Consider the following 17,266-nt stretch of genomic DNA (forward strand, 5'->3'; position numbering starts at 1 on the left):
ACCTTTCATCAGGACTGGAAAGGAATGAGACAGAAGCCAGAGTATGAAGCTGGAGTGAAGGGAAGGAGTACAAGAGTGAGAAGCTGGGAGGGGCTAGGTGGAAAAGGTATAAGGCTAAAGAAGAAGGAATCTAATAGAAGAGGACAGTGGACCATGGAAGAAAGGGAAGAAAGGGCAGATGAGGAAGAGAGAAGGGGAGAGGAGGGTAACCAGAATGGGGAATAGCCAAAGAGAGAAGGGGAAAGGGGGAGTGATTACCAAAAGTTAGAGAAATCGATAATCGTGTCATTGGGTTGGAGGCTACTCTGACAGAATATGAGGTGTTGCTCCTCCTCTCTGAGTTTGACGTCATCATGGCAGTAGAGACCATGGACAGATATGTCATAACATGAATGGGCATTCAAATTGAAATAGGCAGCCACCGGGATATACTACCTTTTGCATCAGACAGCAGTTATTCACTTTGGAAGAAAGAGTAAAAAGCAAATTATTATTTGAGTGGGTTTAGTCCTGAATCATCAGAAGTTTATTCCCCTCCATAGATACTGCCTGACTTGCTGAGTTCCTCCAGCATTTTTCTCAGAATCAGTTTTCCCTTGCTGCTGGTTCCTGTTTTAATAAATTTCAGAAACTATCAGTCTCATGTTTGTTTATGAGAACCAATTGAACGTCTTCTGAGTGGGGAGGATAATTCTCTTTATCTTAGCCAAAATGTCTTACTCAATTCCTGAGCCCTTTCTTTCAAGTTATTGACTCTCTTGCCAGAAAATGCAGTTTCTCAGTAACTACCTTCTCAACATCCACTTTCTCAAACCCTCCTTACAGGAATGTACACCCCATCCTAAACAATTTGTACTTGGCTAATACACCTTTTACAATCACAACATATATTTTGCACTCCTATCTCCTGCTACACTATTTGTTCCACGATTAGGTAAGGATTAAATCAAAGGTTGCTGGACGACATGGCTCAAAGGGACGGAAGGGCCTAGTCCACACTGTGTCTCAATAAATAAACAAACAAGTGGAGTAACTTTTGCAATTTTCCAGTCCTCAGGAACCACTCCAGAATCTAGTGATTCTTGAAAGATCATTACTAATGCCTCTATAATCTCTTCAGCTACCTTTTTCAGAACCCTGGAGTGTAGTCCATCTGGTCCGGGTGACTTATCCACTTTCAGACATTTCAGTTTCCCAAGCACCTTCTCCTTAGTAATAGCAACTGCACTCAATTCTGCCCCCTGACACTTTCCAATTTCTGACATACTGCTGGCATCTTCCTCGTTGAAGACAGACACAAAATTCTTATTACATTCATCTGCAATTTCTTTGACCCCCATTACTACCTCTCCAGCTTCATTTTCCAGCTGTCCAAAGTCCATTCTCGCCTCTCCTTTACTCTTTACAGATCGGAAAATACTTCTGGTATTTTTCAGCTACTTACCTTCATATTTCATCTTTTCTCTCCTTATTACTTTATTTTAGTTACCTTCTGTTGCTTTTTAAAAGCTTCCCAATCCTCTAACTTCCCACTAATTTTTGTTATATGACCTCTCCGTTGCTTTTATGCTGTCTTTGACTTACCTTGTCAGCCGCAGTTGTTTCATTCTGCTACTACTTCTTTCGGATGTATCTATCCTACGCTTTCCAAATCGCTTTCAGAAACTCCAGTCATTACTGTTCAGTCAATAACCCTGTTAGTGTCCCCTTCCCATCAGCTTTGGCCAGCTCCTCTCTTGTGCCTCTGAAATTCACTTTACTCCACTGTGATACTGACACTCCTGCTTTTAGCTTCTCCCTTTCAAACTGCAAGGTGAATTCTATCATATAATGATAAGACATATTAAACCATGGGAGTTGCTGGACCACAGACTACTGGATTACAGCATTTCAACCTGTTCTATAACCATTGGTTTCCATTCTACACCCTGTTCATTTCTTTCTCAAAGACAACTCTCAGGTTTGTTGTGTGATTTCTCTTTGATGATTCTAACAAGTTATGTTATGATTTTTTTAATGTTCTGTAACTATTTTCTTGTTAATTGATTTGTGCAAGCTGGTCTGTAGTTCCTCGTTTTTCCTTCTCTCTCTTGAATGGTGGTATTATATTTGTCATCTTGCAATCCACTGGTACGCTTTTGCTATCTTGTAGAAGATTACTACCATAATATTTCCTGCTATTGCAACCATCTATTTTTGAATCTTTTAGATGCAGAGCTTTCTGACAAGGAGATTTATCAACTTTTATTCCATTTAATTTCTTCTGTCATTCTTGTTGACTAATATTGATTGATATAATGATATCTCTCTAATGATTAACTATAGGTATGTTCTTATTCTCCTTTTTGAAATTACAGACATGCAGGGATCTAAAGTTACTTTTATGCTGTGCTTTTAATGAAGAGTAAATCATCTTCAAGCCACATGAGGAGATGTTAGGGCAGTGAAACAAAGATTTGGTTAAAGTGGTAGCTTCAGAGAGGAGACAAATAAAGCAGGAAGCAGAAGACAGAAAAGCAGAAAGTGACACAAGTAGAAAAGGGGATCAAAGTCTTTTCTTAATATTTAAAATTACAAATTTAAAGTAGCTGCATGCTTGAGGCTTCATTCAGACAATATTATCTGCCTTAAAATCCAGCATATTATTTGATGCAAACCAGCTTATGGATTCTAAATAACACTGAACTAAAATGCTCGGGATTCTGCACTTCTGGCTGCAACACGCAGGATCAGAAATTTGCTAAGTAGTGAAATCTAAGAAAATGTCTGTCATTTTGCTTCCTCAAAAGTTGGAGTGGATTTATAAACAAGTTGGCAGTAGTTAAAAGTTCTGGTTATTCAACAGACAATTGATATTATAATAGAGGGATTAATGTTTCCTGCTGACAGGGATTTAAAATGGATGAAACGGTATTAAATCTGATGGACTTTAGTTATTTAAATATATTACATAGCATAATTTCATTAAAAAAACAATGTAAATACAGAACACAATAAAGTCTGCAGATGTTGGAAATCCAAAGCAAAACACACAAAATGCTGGAGGAACTAAGCAAATCAGGCAGCATCTACAGAAATGAATAAACAGTCGATGTTTTGGGCCAAGACCTTTCTTTAGGACTGAGAAAGAAGGGGGAGAAAAGTTTGTGTAATACTTGTGAATACCTTATCCAAATAAAAATAAAATTTAAAAAAAATGAAGGGGGAGAACATAAGAATAAAAAGGTGGAAGGAAGCTAGCTGGAAGGTGATAGGTGAAGTAAGATGGGTTGGAAATGTCAAGCGCTGGAGAAGGAATCTGATGAGAGGAGACTGGACCATAGGGGAAAGAGAAGCTTGCGGGGGGGGGGGGCGGAATCCAGAGGAAGTGATAGGTAGGTGAGAAGAGGTCGAAGAGCGAGGCATAGGGGAAGGGGGGAGGGATTTTTTTACCGGAAGAAGAAATCGATATTCATGCCATCAGGTTAGAGGCTACCCAGATGGAAAAGAAGATACATACACAACGCTGGAAGAACTCAGCAGGTCAGGCAGCATCTGTGAGAAAAGAGTAGCCAACATTTCGGGCCAACACCCTTCATCAGGAATGGGGGGGGAAGAGAGGGCCAAAGCCCAGTAATAGAGATCGGGAAGGGGTAGGGCCTAGAGGCACCAGGTGGAAAACCAATCAGAGGGAAGATAGATTCCCTCCCCCTCCCCCTTCCCTCATCCCAGGTCCCTCTCTGCCTCTCTCCCCTTTCAACTTTCTGTTTCTTTGTCTCTACAGTTCTTTCATGCTTATCCCCTCCCCCCCCCTTATCTATCCTCTGATTGGTTTTCCACCTGGCTCCTCTAGGCCCTACCCCCTCCCCATCTCTATTACTGGGCTTCAGCCCTCTCTTCCTCCCCCATTCCTGATGAAGGGTCTCGGCCCGAAACATTGGCTACTCTTTTCTCACGGATGCTGCCTGACCTGCTGAGTTCTTCCAGCGTTGTGTACATATTCTTTGATCCACAGCATCTGCAGTTGTATTTTTGTGTTTGGAAAAGAAGATGTTGCTCCTCCACCCTGAGGCCTCATCTTGGCACAAGTACTGTACATCTTAATTTTTAAAAGCTGCAAATTTTGAGAATTATTGCTTATGTTTCCCAAATCACTGAAATTTCAAGAATTCTGTAGTATGTTGGCATTTCCTATCATTTCTATCTTTCAAAATTGGCTAAAATATTTTCATCTCTGCTTTCCTTTTAGGTGTTTGGGAGCTTCCAACCATAGGGCTGCCGTAGAGGTTTGCAAGTCTTGCCGGCCAAGTGGATCGGAGAATGAAAGTGGCTGCAAGTTTTCTGTGGGAGGCCAAGAGGATCATCCCCCTTCAGATGCTGACCAGTTACAGATTCAAGTGGCAACTCTGGGTTGCAGCAGTTTTGCTTCACCAGCATCAACATGTCCAGATGAATCTGACCAAGATAACCTTGCTTCTGAAGAAAACACTGAGGAAAACAGTGAGTAATTCAGGCTGACAATTAAATTCATAGTAACCTTGGAAATGCTGGTAGATCTGCAGACATAGTTTACCATTCCTTTTAGAAATGTTATAACTACTTAGTAAAATCAAGGAGCTAATAGATTTTCAATTGGGCATCTTCTCTCTTCTTGCAAGGAGGAATTGAGAAATTCTTTTCATATTTCATTATCAGGAACCACTTTCTAATACTTAAACAGAAAACAATAAAGTAAATATATCTCTAGGAAGTTTTGACCACTTCATAATTCCATTTCACTATACTTTTGAAAATATGGAGGCCAGTTTTTCTTAGAGTTTTAATAATAAGGAAGTAGATATTGTGAGTTATAGCTTAGTGAAAGGAGATATTTCTTCTGATTGTATCAACTTCCAAATATTTCTGAGTTAGACAGCTCTTCAAAATTCCATTGGTGCAAATGAGTACACTTTTTTTTAAAGAGTTTATTTATGTATGCAATGTAAAACATTTTTTTATTCCATAGGAAGGAATTTCTTAAGGAATTCCCTAGTTGCCTACAGTGTAACTTGATTAAAGATAAATAATTTTGTTAAGAGTCCTGGCATCAATCTGGAGAATTCCCAAAGAAATTCCAGGCACAGATGTTTACTAACAGCTGTAATTTTTAAATAAAAATATATTTCAAAGTTACTGCAATACTAGTAATAAAGACCTCCATTATTGTTATGTTTAAGGAAAACTAATATGATATTGGATATCAGGAGGTGCAGAAAAACTAACATTTGAAATCATGGGTTTCAAAGAGAAAACAGCCTCACAGTGAGTTTCTGTTGTATAATTAAATATTGATGGTTCTTCATGTGTAGAGCTGTATAATTTGTGTTTATACAAATAACATGCTTATGAACTGTTATTCATGAGGGATGTACTAATCTGAGGTCATGTAAAAATTATTGGTGGCTACCTTCCGATGCACAATATGACAGTGATATGGTGATGCTGGCAGAACTGGGAATGAGGCCTTACACCAGCTTATATAGTATTAGGAAAGATATTAAACAGTGCCTCAAAGGTCGTAACCTCTAGATTACCACTTCACAGTTATCAACATTCCCATGGATAGTGAAGACAAAAGTAGTAAGATGGTATATGAGAGTATGTGGCAGAAAAGATTTGGTAGAGGTGTAGACTTTAGATTCTTGGGTCATTGGGTCTGGTTCTAGATCAGTGTACACCAATACAAGCTAAAGGGCAAACAATGGGAAGTTATTTAAGACAGAAAGAAGCCAAAATTAGATGTGGTAATCTCGAAGTTAGAGACTTGGCAAATAGACACATTTCTGGACCCACAGAAATGTTAGTACAGAAATAGAAGAAAATATCAATAACCCCAGTGTTAATTGTGACCAAATCAATAAACATTTGAGTACAGAATTTTCATTCTTTTATTTTGATGAAGCAGGCCAAATAAAAAATGGACCAGTTGTGGAATTATTGTCAGGATGAAGAGCATTTTTATAGAAGCAATTATATTTTTAAAATTATGTTTCAGGATGTGGGTATAGCTGACTGTTGCCCATCCCTAAAGGCTAGTGAGGAGCCACCTACAGCTAAAGTGGTTTGCTACACCATTTCAGAGGGCATATTAAAGGTCAACCATTATGGGGTAGTCTAGATTCACTTATAGATTAGACCAGGTAAGAATAGCATATTTTCCATGAAAGGTAGGTGGGTTTTTACAATAACCTAGTAATTTTCATGGTGATCATAAATCACTGTTATTTTCCAAATTCCAGATTATTAATTTGAATTTAAATTCCGTAAGTGTCATCGTGGATTTTGAGCACATGTCTCTGGATTGTTAGTTCAGGCCTCTGTATAACTAGTCTGGTAAATTAATTATTGTGCTATCATCATACTAATAATACAGGCAGATTTAGTATGTAGCATTAGGTAAACCTAATTCTCAGTGAGAATTGAGTAAAAAAATACCAGGATTACTCAATTCTGATATTATTTAGCAAAAGTCTATTCAAGGATAAATGTTCAGAATTCAGAGCAAATAATTTTCTAGTTAGAACAGGTGTGAGAAATCTAGCCCTTAAATATAAAGAATACATCAAACAAAGGATTTTAAAAAATCAGCTAACTAACAATACTGCATGATTCCTGAACTAGTACAGAAAATGTAGGGATGCAATTATAAAGAAACAGAAGAAAGTGGAAACATCAATGAATAGTCAAGGAGAAAGGAAAAGATTAAGGTAATGAAGAAGGAAAAGGTAATGTTTGCTTATGTGTGTGTGTAGGTAGAAGACATGAGAATATTGTAAATGAATACATTATATTTACTTTCACAGAACCATAAAATGATTACAACATTGCAATTCCCAAAGTGTGATGTATTGAATATCATAAAAGTGGTGAGAGAGGGGAAATATTTTGAGGTTTACATCTTTAAAACTGGTTAATATGTATCCCAGATTATTGAAACTAACATAGCAGCATAGCGCTGAGGCTCTGACTATCTTTTTCCAATTCTGTCTGAGGACCAGAAGCTGCTGATGTGACATTAAGTAACTTTGGAACATTCAGTCTAACATTGGTAAATTATTGAAAAAAATTACAAGAGGCAATATGCCTCATCAGTTACAAGGGCACAAGCAAGTCCAAAAACAGCAAGCTAACACACATTAAGGGAGAAGATTGAAAGTGCAGAATGTCCTTTGGAAGTTCAATCCAAAGTTAGCTCAGTGGCAGGATGCAAAGGTAACAGAGATTGGACTGGGTGTGTTACAAGAATCACCCCTTGTAATAATGATCAGTGAGGCACAGAGAATCTGTAGTTACCGACAAGTAACTTCTGTTGTTTCAACTAAAAGCACCGGGGTTCACAAACTGTCTCTCTGTGTGTACCCTACTAGAATTCCCTGACAGTCCATGAAGAGTCAATGAAGAGAAACTGATATCACACGGGAAAGGGGTTAATGCTGGCCAGGCGTTCCTCAAGGTCCCGATCTCCACGAGTCCGTGGGGTCCTCCTTAACCGCGATGGTTGGTCTCTGGCGATTTTTCTCTTCATTTTTACCCTCCGTCCACACTAAAATGGCATTTTCATCCCCTGAAACCAGAGCTTTTCAGAAACTCTTTCCAGGCTGTGTAATTTTGAAAACACCGCTTGGGCGGATCAGTGTGGACGGGGTAACCGGAGAAATCTGAAAAAGCTGTTAGGAGGCAGTGCACTATTTCATTGCTTTCTTGAACGCAACCTAACAATTTCAGAACAGACGGCAATGAGACTGAGTCAGAAGAGTTAGAAATGTACTCACCAAATACTTTGACACATAACTTACTGAATAAATAAGTATACTCACTTTGCCCTATTTTCTGTTCTTGCTTGTATGAAGGTGGTTTACCTATTTATGCAAGTACTTCTCTGACAATAGATGTGTAACAGCCTAATGTAACATTGTATGGAAATACAAGATAACACTGATGCAGACATGTTTTACACATTTAACAAGGTGCTTTATTAATGCAACAGAATTAGTCAGTTTTTCAATGTTCGTTGTCAGCCGGGTCATACTATCCATGAACTCCCTGTCAGTTGTCTCCATACAATTCAGTATTTGTTTTTTTTTAGTTTTAAGTCCTCCTGCGCGAGAGCCAACATCTGCCGTCATTTAAGTTTTTCTAGTCTGTAATTGGACAAACACGCATTGTCTTTCACAGCGAGATTCGACACCAAACATGTCGCTTGTTTTCGGGAGGTGTGTCCTGTGCATGCACAGTAGGAGGAAATTCGCCGAAATATCCGTTTCAATGTGGACAGAGATATTTTTTTAAAATGCATAGTGTGGATGCCTATCATTTTTTACGTGAAACCAGCATTTTCAAAATTATCCGGTCTAGTGTGGATGTAGCCTCAGTTGCTCTGATTAGATTATCCAAGAGCAAGAAACTGTTCAGAGTCCACAAAATGGGGGAAACAAAGACAACTGGCTTGTCTGCTTCCCCTGTCCTTGATCAGACTGAAGTTTCCTCTGGCCAACATCTGCGAGAAATTTTGTTTTTCCACATTGGTGTTAGACTCAAATCTAAGGAGTATGATATCAGAGCAGCATTTGCATCAAGGAGGCCTGGTAAAACTGAAGGCAAAGGGAAGCAGCTGAGAAAACACCCTACCAACAGAAATATCACCTCATAAAAGGGAAGGCAGCTGCTGCTGTTGTTTGGAAGTAGATTACCTCAGTCCAAGATCATCATTGATCTACTTCCTCGTAGCATTCTTCAGTTACTTCATCAATGACCTTCCTTCCAATGACAAGTGAAGCTTAAGAATGCGTAGGGCTCTATTCAGCTTGCAACTCTCAAGAAAATGAAACTGCTTGTGCCAGCATAATGTTGCCAACACTTGGGCATTTTGATGAAAAAGTAAACTTGTGTCACTTAAGTGCCAAGCAATGACCATCTCAAACGGGACCCTTGGCATTCAAAGTGCTCCTCCATCAGCTTCCAGGGAGTGACAACAGACAGGGAGCCTACCTGATTAAGCTACAAGAGTTTTTCAGTGACAGGGTACTCCTCATGAGGGATGCACTTCCTGATCCTCCAAAGCATTCCCAGTGTTTTCAAGGCAAAAGACAGGAATGTGATCGAATGCTCTGCATTTGCCTAGATGACTGTAGCTCCAGCAATAATAAAATTGAATATCATTCAGGACGAAGAAGTCAGTATGATAATTTCTTCATCCATCATCTTGAGGGTTAATTCCCTGCACCACTGGCACAAATCTGCTATACTTACCACCTGCAAAATGCACTGTTGACACCAGAAATGGTTTCAGATGCCAGCGTCTGCTGGTTCTCTCCTGAGAGAACTATCCTGAGTTGGAAATATATTATTGTTTCTGGGTTTAAATCCTGAAACTCTCTATTCCATATTACAAATGAACATCTCAACACCACATCACCAGCTTCAGAAAGGCATTTTGTCTTCCTTGTGACAACACATTCCATGAAATATGAGTGTAGGAACAGAATTGGGCAATTTGGCCCATCTAATAATCCATTCAGTTGTGGCTGCTTTTTTTTTTCAACTCCATTTTCCTACTTTCTTCCCACAATCCTCAATCCCTTATTTATCAAGTACCTATCAATCTCTCCCTTAAATACACCCAATGGCTCGGCCTCCATGGCCTTCCGCAGCAACAAATTCACTACCCTCTAGCTGAAGAAATTCCTCTTCAACTCAGTTTTAAAGGGACATCCCTTTATTCCGGGCAGATCTTGACTCTCCTACTAATGAAAAGATCCTCTTCAGATCTCTGTCCAGGCTTTTCAGCATCTGTAAATTTCAAAGGCATCTTCCCTCATCTAAACTCCATCATTCACAAGCTCAGTGAAGTCAAACACTCCTTATTACAACAGTTCTTAAACTAGGGTCCATAAACACCTTGCTTAATGGTATTGATCCTTGGCATAAAAAAGGTTGGGATTCCCTGTCTTATAGTCTAAGCCCTTCATTCCTGGGGTCATTCTTGTGTATGTCCTCTGGACCCTCTCCAGTCTCACCACATATTTCCCTGGATTCAGGACCTAAAATTGCTCACAGGATTCCAAATGCAGTCTGACCAACACCTTATAAAGCCACAGCAGTATGTCCTTGCTTTTATATTTTCATCAAATGGAAAAAAATTGTATTTGAAATATTGAATTTGGAAATGATCAGCAGGATAAGGGAATACATATAAATAATGCACTGAGAAATTTAGAGAGTCCACAGATCTTTGGTGGGGGCAGAGCATGTACATAATATGGTATGCTTACATGTATTGCCAAAATGTACCATACACTAATCTTCAGCTCAAACTGCATAAAACACTAGTTTGGTCCACAGATGTATACAGATCTGGTAGGGAGTTCTAGCATTTAGACCTGGCGGCAGTATTGGAAGAATATGAATTCACAAGAGATGGGTAGAGGAGATTTACAAGGACTTTATCAGGCCTCAAGAAGATTGGCTCAGTGTAATTGTTTTCTCAAGGAGGTTGAAGGGAAATTTGGAAGTCATACCTAAGATACTGAAAACCCTAAATATTTTGCATGAAAAATAAAAAAAACTACAAATACTGGAATCAGGATTTTAAAAAAAACTATGCTTGAAGAACTCAGTGCTATATCAGGGTAGTCCTGATGCAGAGTTTGACCAGAAACATGAACGTGCATCTTTTGTTTCCACAGATGCGTCATGATCCACTGGGTTCTTCCTGCATTCTAGTTTTTTTTAAATTAAAATGGAAAGGCAAGTGAATAGTTAAAGAGAAATGGTTCATACAATGTGTAATATTGGTCTGGAACTGACTGCTTGAAAAGCTGGTCATTGTTGGTTAGGTAAATTGATTTAGAAAGACATTTGGTTTAAAAATAAATGATAGATTTTTTTAGAATTGGAGCTCTATCTAGCTTAAATGTTGTGTGCTGTCAAATAAACCCTCAGCAGGTTCGGAAGTAAAAGCAGAAAGTGCTTGAAGCATTCAGCAAGTCAGGCAGCATGTTTCAGTTCCAAGACCCTTCATCAGAAAGTTCAAACCAAGGGCCTCTGACCTGAAATGTTAATTCTTTTTCTCTTTCTATAGATGTTGTTTGACCTGCCAATTATCTCTAGCATTTTCTGTTTTTATTTCAGATTTCCAGCATCTGCATTTGTTGCTTATTTTCATCCCTATTACATTCTGCCTGATTGGACACTCATACTCAGCTCTCAAGAAGGAGGAGAGCTTATGTCAGCCAGTTTACACTGATCATTTGAGTTAGTTGGGTGAGGTGGTCAAAGACTTAGTGTTTTTCCTGTCTGCTTGACCAAGGAATCATCTGCTTCAATGTCAATGCAGCTGAACACCAGAGTCACAATATCTAAGGACGCAAGAAATTAATAATAGATGCATAAGGGAATATAAACAGAACCTTGCCTAAAACAGCTAACAGCAAACACTCTTGTGTAATATATTAGGAGCAGAGGTGTAAAGGGAAGTGAGTGCTCATTATAAGCAAAGGAGGTGGGGTGCAAAGAAAGGAAATGTTGGAAGTTCTAAAATAAGTACTCTGTATCCATTTTCACAGAGGAAGAATTGGAGGAAATCTCAAAGTTACAATACAAGGAGAAGAACGTAGTGGATTTATTATGTAAAGTAATGATGGTGGAGAAAACAGTGAGACAGTATAAAGTTTCAGAACCTGATGCCTTTCATCCCAGGGTAGATAAAATTGCTTATTGCTTACAGATGCTTTAAGTTTCTAGATTCATGAATAGTGTCTTTAGCTTAGAAACTGAAAATGTTCTCACAGTATGAGGAAGTCCACAACAGTACAACGTGAATGTGCATCAGTTTGAGGTACCTATTGGACATGGATAGGTAATTGGTTAGAAGATTATAATTAAGAATGAAGACTATTTTCTGTTTGATGAAATACAAGTGATGGTTCCTGTAGGACCTAAACTGGGGCTTCAGATTTTTATTATATGCATTAATGACTTGGATGATGGAATGGAGATTTTACATATATGTAGCAGATGATAAAAAGTAAACCTGTTTTATCTCATTCTCAACAATATGCCTATTGCAAATGGATCTCTCCATTACAGTATTGGTAGAAGTGACTGGAGCATAGCTCTTTCAGACACAGGGTTCTATCTTCATACACTTTCCATTGTGTCCTGATACATTTTGATTGTGCTGCAGTAGGATTATATTCTAAGAGAACATCTTGCATTTCTCAAACTCAAACAAAGCCGTCAAGCAAGTGTACCAACCTTTACTCATGTACAGTGCTATCCTGGAGTAGCATCAGGTACATCTAAACTGAAATACCAATCCAATGAAGCTAAACATTAGACGGCATGTTTGCTAAGCAATAGAATAAGATTGTAAAAAATGGTGCTCCCACTAGTGAAGATCACTGCAGCCCTGTTATATCCTGTCATGAATGATGGTGAACCTGAGGAGCCTCCTAGAACATTGCCATCCTCACTGAAAGCAGAGCAGCATGTGCATGTAGCCAGTAGCACAGAGTGGTTGCTCCCTTTTGACATCCACTTGTGGTCCTAGTGTCAAAGTTAACTTTTATCCAGACTGATATAGATGTGATCTCGGCTAAGTGCTGATCATGTAACCAGACAATAGATAGTGCAGAACATTTCTACATTTGAATCACTCTGCTTTCAACCAAGTTGGTCAAGTGGAGGTATAACACTGAGATCTCAAGATTCAAGATTGTTTAATGTCATTTCCTATATACTGGTATAAAGGAGAAAGGAATAATTGCTATTCCAGATCCAATGCAGCACAAGAACAACATTAAGATAAAGACTCCAATCATAATAAAAAAGAATAAATATAAATACATGAGCGCTTATTTACTTAGATTAATTGTATGTCCATGAAGTAATGCCTGGCTGTTAGTGGTTGGAGGTGTTGATCAGTCTTGCTGCTTGGGGAAGTAATTGTTTTTGTGGCATGGATGCTATGTTGCCTTCTTCCCGACAGACAGTGGCTATACTTCATTAGGAGTTTGAGGAGATTTGGTTTTAAAACACTCAAAATTAAAACACTCAAAAACTTGTACAAATGTACTGTGGAGAGCATTCCGACTGGCTGCATCACCATCTGGTATGGCAGAGCTACTGCACGGGATCGAAGTAAGTTGCAGAGAGTTGTAAAATTAGTTATCTCTATCATGGGTACTAGCCTCCGTAGAATCCAAGACATCTTCAAGGAGCAGCATCCATCATTAAGGATCCCCATGACCCAGGACATGCCCTCTTCACACTGTTACCGTCAAGTAGGAGGTACAGAAGCCTGAAGGCACACACTCAGCGATTCAGGAACAGCTTCTTCCCCTCTGCCATCCGATTTCTAAATAGACATTGAACCCATGAACACTACCTCACTATTTTTTGTTTGTTTCCTGCACGACTTATTTTAACCTAATTATGAAATAGGCATATATAAACTTAAAGTAATTCAGTTTTGTTGCTCTAGTTAACAAATATCATGACGTATGCTGGCAATATTAAACCTGATTCTGATTCTGAAGTGGGACAGACTGGATCTATGAGCAGGGTGGGTGGGATCCTTCATGATGTTACTGGCCCTTTTCTGGCACCTTTTTGTATATTATTCCTTGATGGTGGGTAAGCATATTTTTATCATTTTAATCAACTAGAATTATTTTTACAAAATACTCTTTCCTATTTTAATTTTTTTATTAATGCTGACTGCTAATATGACTCAGAGTACAGTTACCATCTTTTCTGCCTTTCATAACTTTGAACTGTTGCTTTCACTGTCTCTACTGTTTCTCTTTCCTTTCATATTGTTGGCAATGGGAAAAGTAGCCATGAATAGCTAAGAGAAGACCTGATGGATGCCTCTGTCCCAAATTGTGTTAATATAGTCCCCCCACATTCCTATCAACATCCTATCCTTCCTGTTTGAACTATCCACCCAAACTATTATGCTGACTGATTTGCTACCACAAAAATCAATCCTTTTCAGTCTAATTGCTGTTATTACCATAAAGACTAGGTGCCAAAACACCGGGGGTTCAAATTTGCTTTTAGTTTATTAAGGGAAAGATACCCCCCCCCCCCCGGGGGTGCCCGAGAGGGGGGGAGGATGAGCACCCCAGTTGGACGGACACAACGGCATCAGACCCAGGCAACAAACAAACGACTATGAGCAAGCAAGGTGCATGTGGCAAAATCTGCAAGAAGGATCGCGACTTGAAGATCCACCGAGCGAGGATGAAGTGTCTGGCGGGAGCAGGAGCAGCACAACGCGCAGGTATCCAGCCTGGTAAGACGAAGGAGGTGCCAGGCCTGGAATCACCCCTTAGTGCCCAGAACCTCCAAGTGGTGCAGATTGATCTCTCTAACATCAATTCTAACAGGAGGCGGATCAAATGGCCTGCAGCTAACATGACGTCAGTGTGGAAACAGTTTGATGAAGATGTCAACCAAATTCTGGAGGTGATGGCGAAGGGAGGGGTCGATAGGAAGCTGCAAGCCACAACAACAATCATGGTCAGCATCGCAGCTGAACGGTTCGGAGAAGAGGAGAAGAAAGAGTCCAGAAAGGTGTCTCCCAGTGGAAGTGGGGATTCGCAGCCCATTCCTTAGCCAGAGCCTACAGCAATTTGGGCATCGAGGGAGAGAGGAAGAGGAGAGCCATCCGCAGTACCACCGATGCGGCAGAGAGGGCCTCAAGGTGGCTGTGGCTTAAGAGAGGGGAGCCATGGAGTCATGTGTAGCTAGCCGTCTGGATACAAGCTGGGGTCTGATCAGACCCGGCTGGGTCACTTGGAGAAGGGTGTATGATGTTGAAAGATCTGAAACACCCGATGATTCCAGGAACATCACTGATGATGTGTCCAGAAACATCAGAAGATGTATGCACACAGCTAAAGTAGTTGTGGTTGGTTTTCAAAATTTGATTCCATTTAAATTAATATTTAAATATTTGAACACTTACTGCAATTGATGTAGAATGAAGTTCTATTCCAGAGAAAATGCCATTCTTAACTATAGCATTTCCCACTCCTATTTTTTCCCCTGTATTTCCCTCAGAAATTTTGTTTATTTAAAGAAATCAACTTTTTAAATATGCAAATTCAACTACCCATTTCGCTTTCTTGCTGCCTTCTGGCTCAGTCTTCATCATACTTTGCTTTTTTTTTCCATGTACTAATAGATAATGTAAAAACGAGGAATACAAAAGTATAAAACAGTACAGTACAAGCCCAAAATGCCTGAACATTGAGATTTTCGCACAGTAATATTTATCTGTTGTAAGATTCGTTTGCCTTATTTTCGAAAATGGTTTGAAGAAATTAGACTGGTGGGGGACTAATATCCTAGTGGGAAGATTTGCTAGTGCTGCACGGTGGGACAGGGGTGATGCTTAAACAGGAGTTACAGGGGGGTCATAACCAGAGCTCTAGAATAGATAATGGAGTGGTTGTAGAGGAAGATGTTGTTAAGCCTACATACAAAGTCGGGAATCAAAAGGTTAAACATAGTGGGGCTAATGTTCTGAACTGCATATATTTCACTGCAAGTTGGATTGTAGGAAAGGAAAATGAGCTTAGGGCATAAATCAATGCATGGAATTATGACATTGTAGCCAGGAGTGAGATTTTGTTGCAGGAGGGGAAGTTCAGTGTACTGGGTTTCCATTGTTTTAGACGTGATAAAGCGGGAGGGATTAAAGGGGGAGGGGTAGCATTAGTAGTCAGGAAAAATATACAGCAGTGCTCAGACAGGAAATACTGGAGAGCTCGTCTAGTGAGGCATATTGGCAGGTCTGAGGAACAAAAGATATTGCTGTGCATTTAATATTTCAGTAATATTTGAATGATGTTGTAAGTATCTTGTTTGATTAAGCATTTGTTGCAGTTACGTAATGCATTACAGGTTATATGTAAAAGTATGTAAATAGCATACATTGTGACGCACCACGTCTTACCTGAAGTAGAGACGAAACCAAGACATGCATTCTGGACTCTCCACGTTTTTCTTTCCATTAGTTTAATGTGTTGAAGTTACAAGACATAAAAGAGGTAATGAGTAAGTTATAGAACAAACCTAAGGCTGTTTCCGACCCGTTGAAGTGCAGCAAGATATTCGAGTTATTTTTAAAAAGAACAGCATAGTACGTGGCTCTTCAGCAGGGAGAGAGAGAACACGGTCAAGTCTTTAAAAAAGGCAGAAAAGGGACAAATTCACAGGTTCATATGCAGTGAGTGCCAGGTGATGATAAGCATAAATAAAAGTAAAGCAGAAATGGCTGGCTACATGGGAAAGATAGACACATTCATTTGCACAATGGATAATTGGATATTGTATGCTGAGTGAATTGAGCGGTATTTTGAAGCAAATTAATTAGCCAATGAGAAGCAAGTAACAGTTTTGCTGAGTGTACAGTATTGGGTTTAAAAGCTTAGTTTGCTGAGAAGTTTGACTGCTCCAACCAAATCAGCTAAAATGGGCTTTGCTGATACCATGGAAGTAATGCAGGGACATTCAGAACCAAAAAGCATTGTTGATTGCAGAATGCTTTAGGTTTCATTAGCAAAATCAAAAGAAAGGAGAGTCCATTTGCACACATGGCTGAATTAAAGAAGTTGTCTGAGCATTGTTAGTTCAATGATGGGCTTAGTGATACACTGACGGATCATTTAATTTGCAGAATCGTACAAGAAAGCATTCAAAAACGGCTCCTAACCAAAGCACAACTTACATTTAAAAGAACAGTTGAAATAGTTGTATCAATGGAAACAGCAAAGATAGACTGAACTGAGTTGCAGTCAGGATTGAAAGTAAACGTGAGCAAAATTGCAACATCTGAACAGAAACTGACCTGGCTGAACAAATTGTGTTGATAAAAGGTAACTCCTGAGGGAATGACATTGGTAACAGTGAAATACAACAACCACATTGAGCTTCTATGTGGTAAGTACAAGAGGGCCAGTGTTGTGGGGACATGAGTGGCTTAGACAAGTACAACTTGATTGGAGAACTACCCACACTTTGCATGTCCCATCCCCTGCAATAGTCAATTGAAAGCAAATAATACCACAGCAGTGTTCATAGAGGGCATTAGAAAACTCAAACATATCAAGGTTGTGTTGATATAAAATTGCGTTAAATGAAAATACCACACCAAAGTTCTACAAAGCGCGTCGGTTCCTTATACCATCCATGGTGAAGTAGCCAGTGAGCTAAGTTGCATGGAGGCTGAAGGAAT

General features: G+C 39.4%; 1 protein-coding gene across 2 annotated transcripts in view; it reads left to right on the forward strand.

The window, feature by feature from the left end:
• The window catches only part of lnx2a (ligand of numb-protein X 2a), a 117,605-nt gene that overhangs the window by 63,957 nt on the left and 36,382 nt on the right, over positions 1–17,266 (forward strand). For both annotated transcript variants that reach the window (XM_059964141.1, XM_059964142.1), the window contains exon 3: positions 4,229–4,479. In XM_059964141.1, the coding sequence (XP_059820124.1) occupies positions 4,229–4,479 (251 nt within the window). The remainder of the gene's footprint in view (positions 1–4,228; positions 4,480–17,266) is intronic.

This window comes from Hypanus sabinus, chromosome 3, assembly GCF_030144855.1.
Source record: "Hypanus sabinus isolate sHypSab1 chromosome 3, sHypSab1.hap1, whole genome shotgun sequence".
NCBI lineage: Eukaryota > Metazoa > Chordata > Chondrichthyes > Myliobatiformes > Dasyatidae > Hypanus > Hypanus sabinus.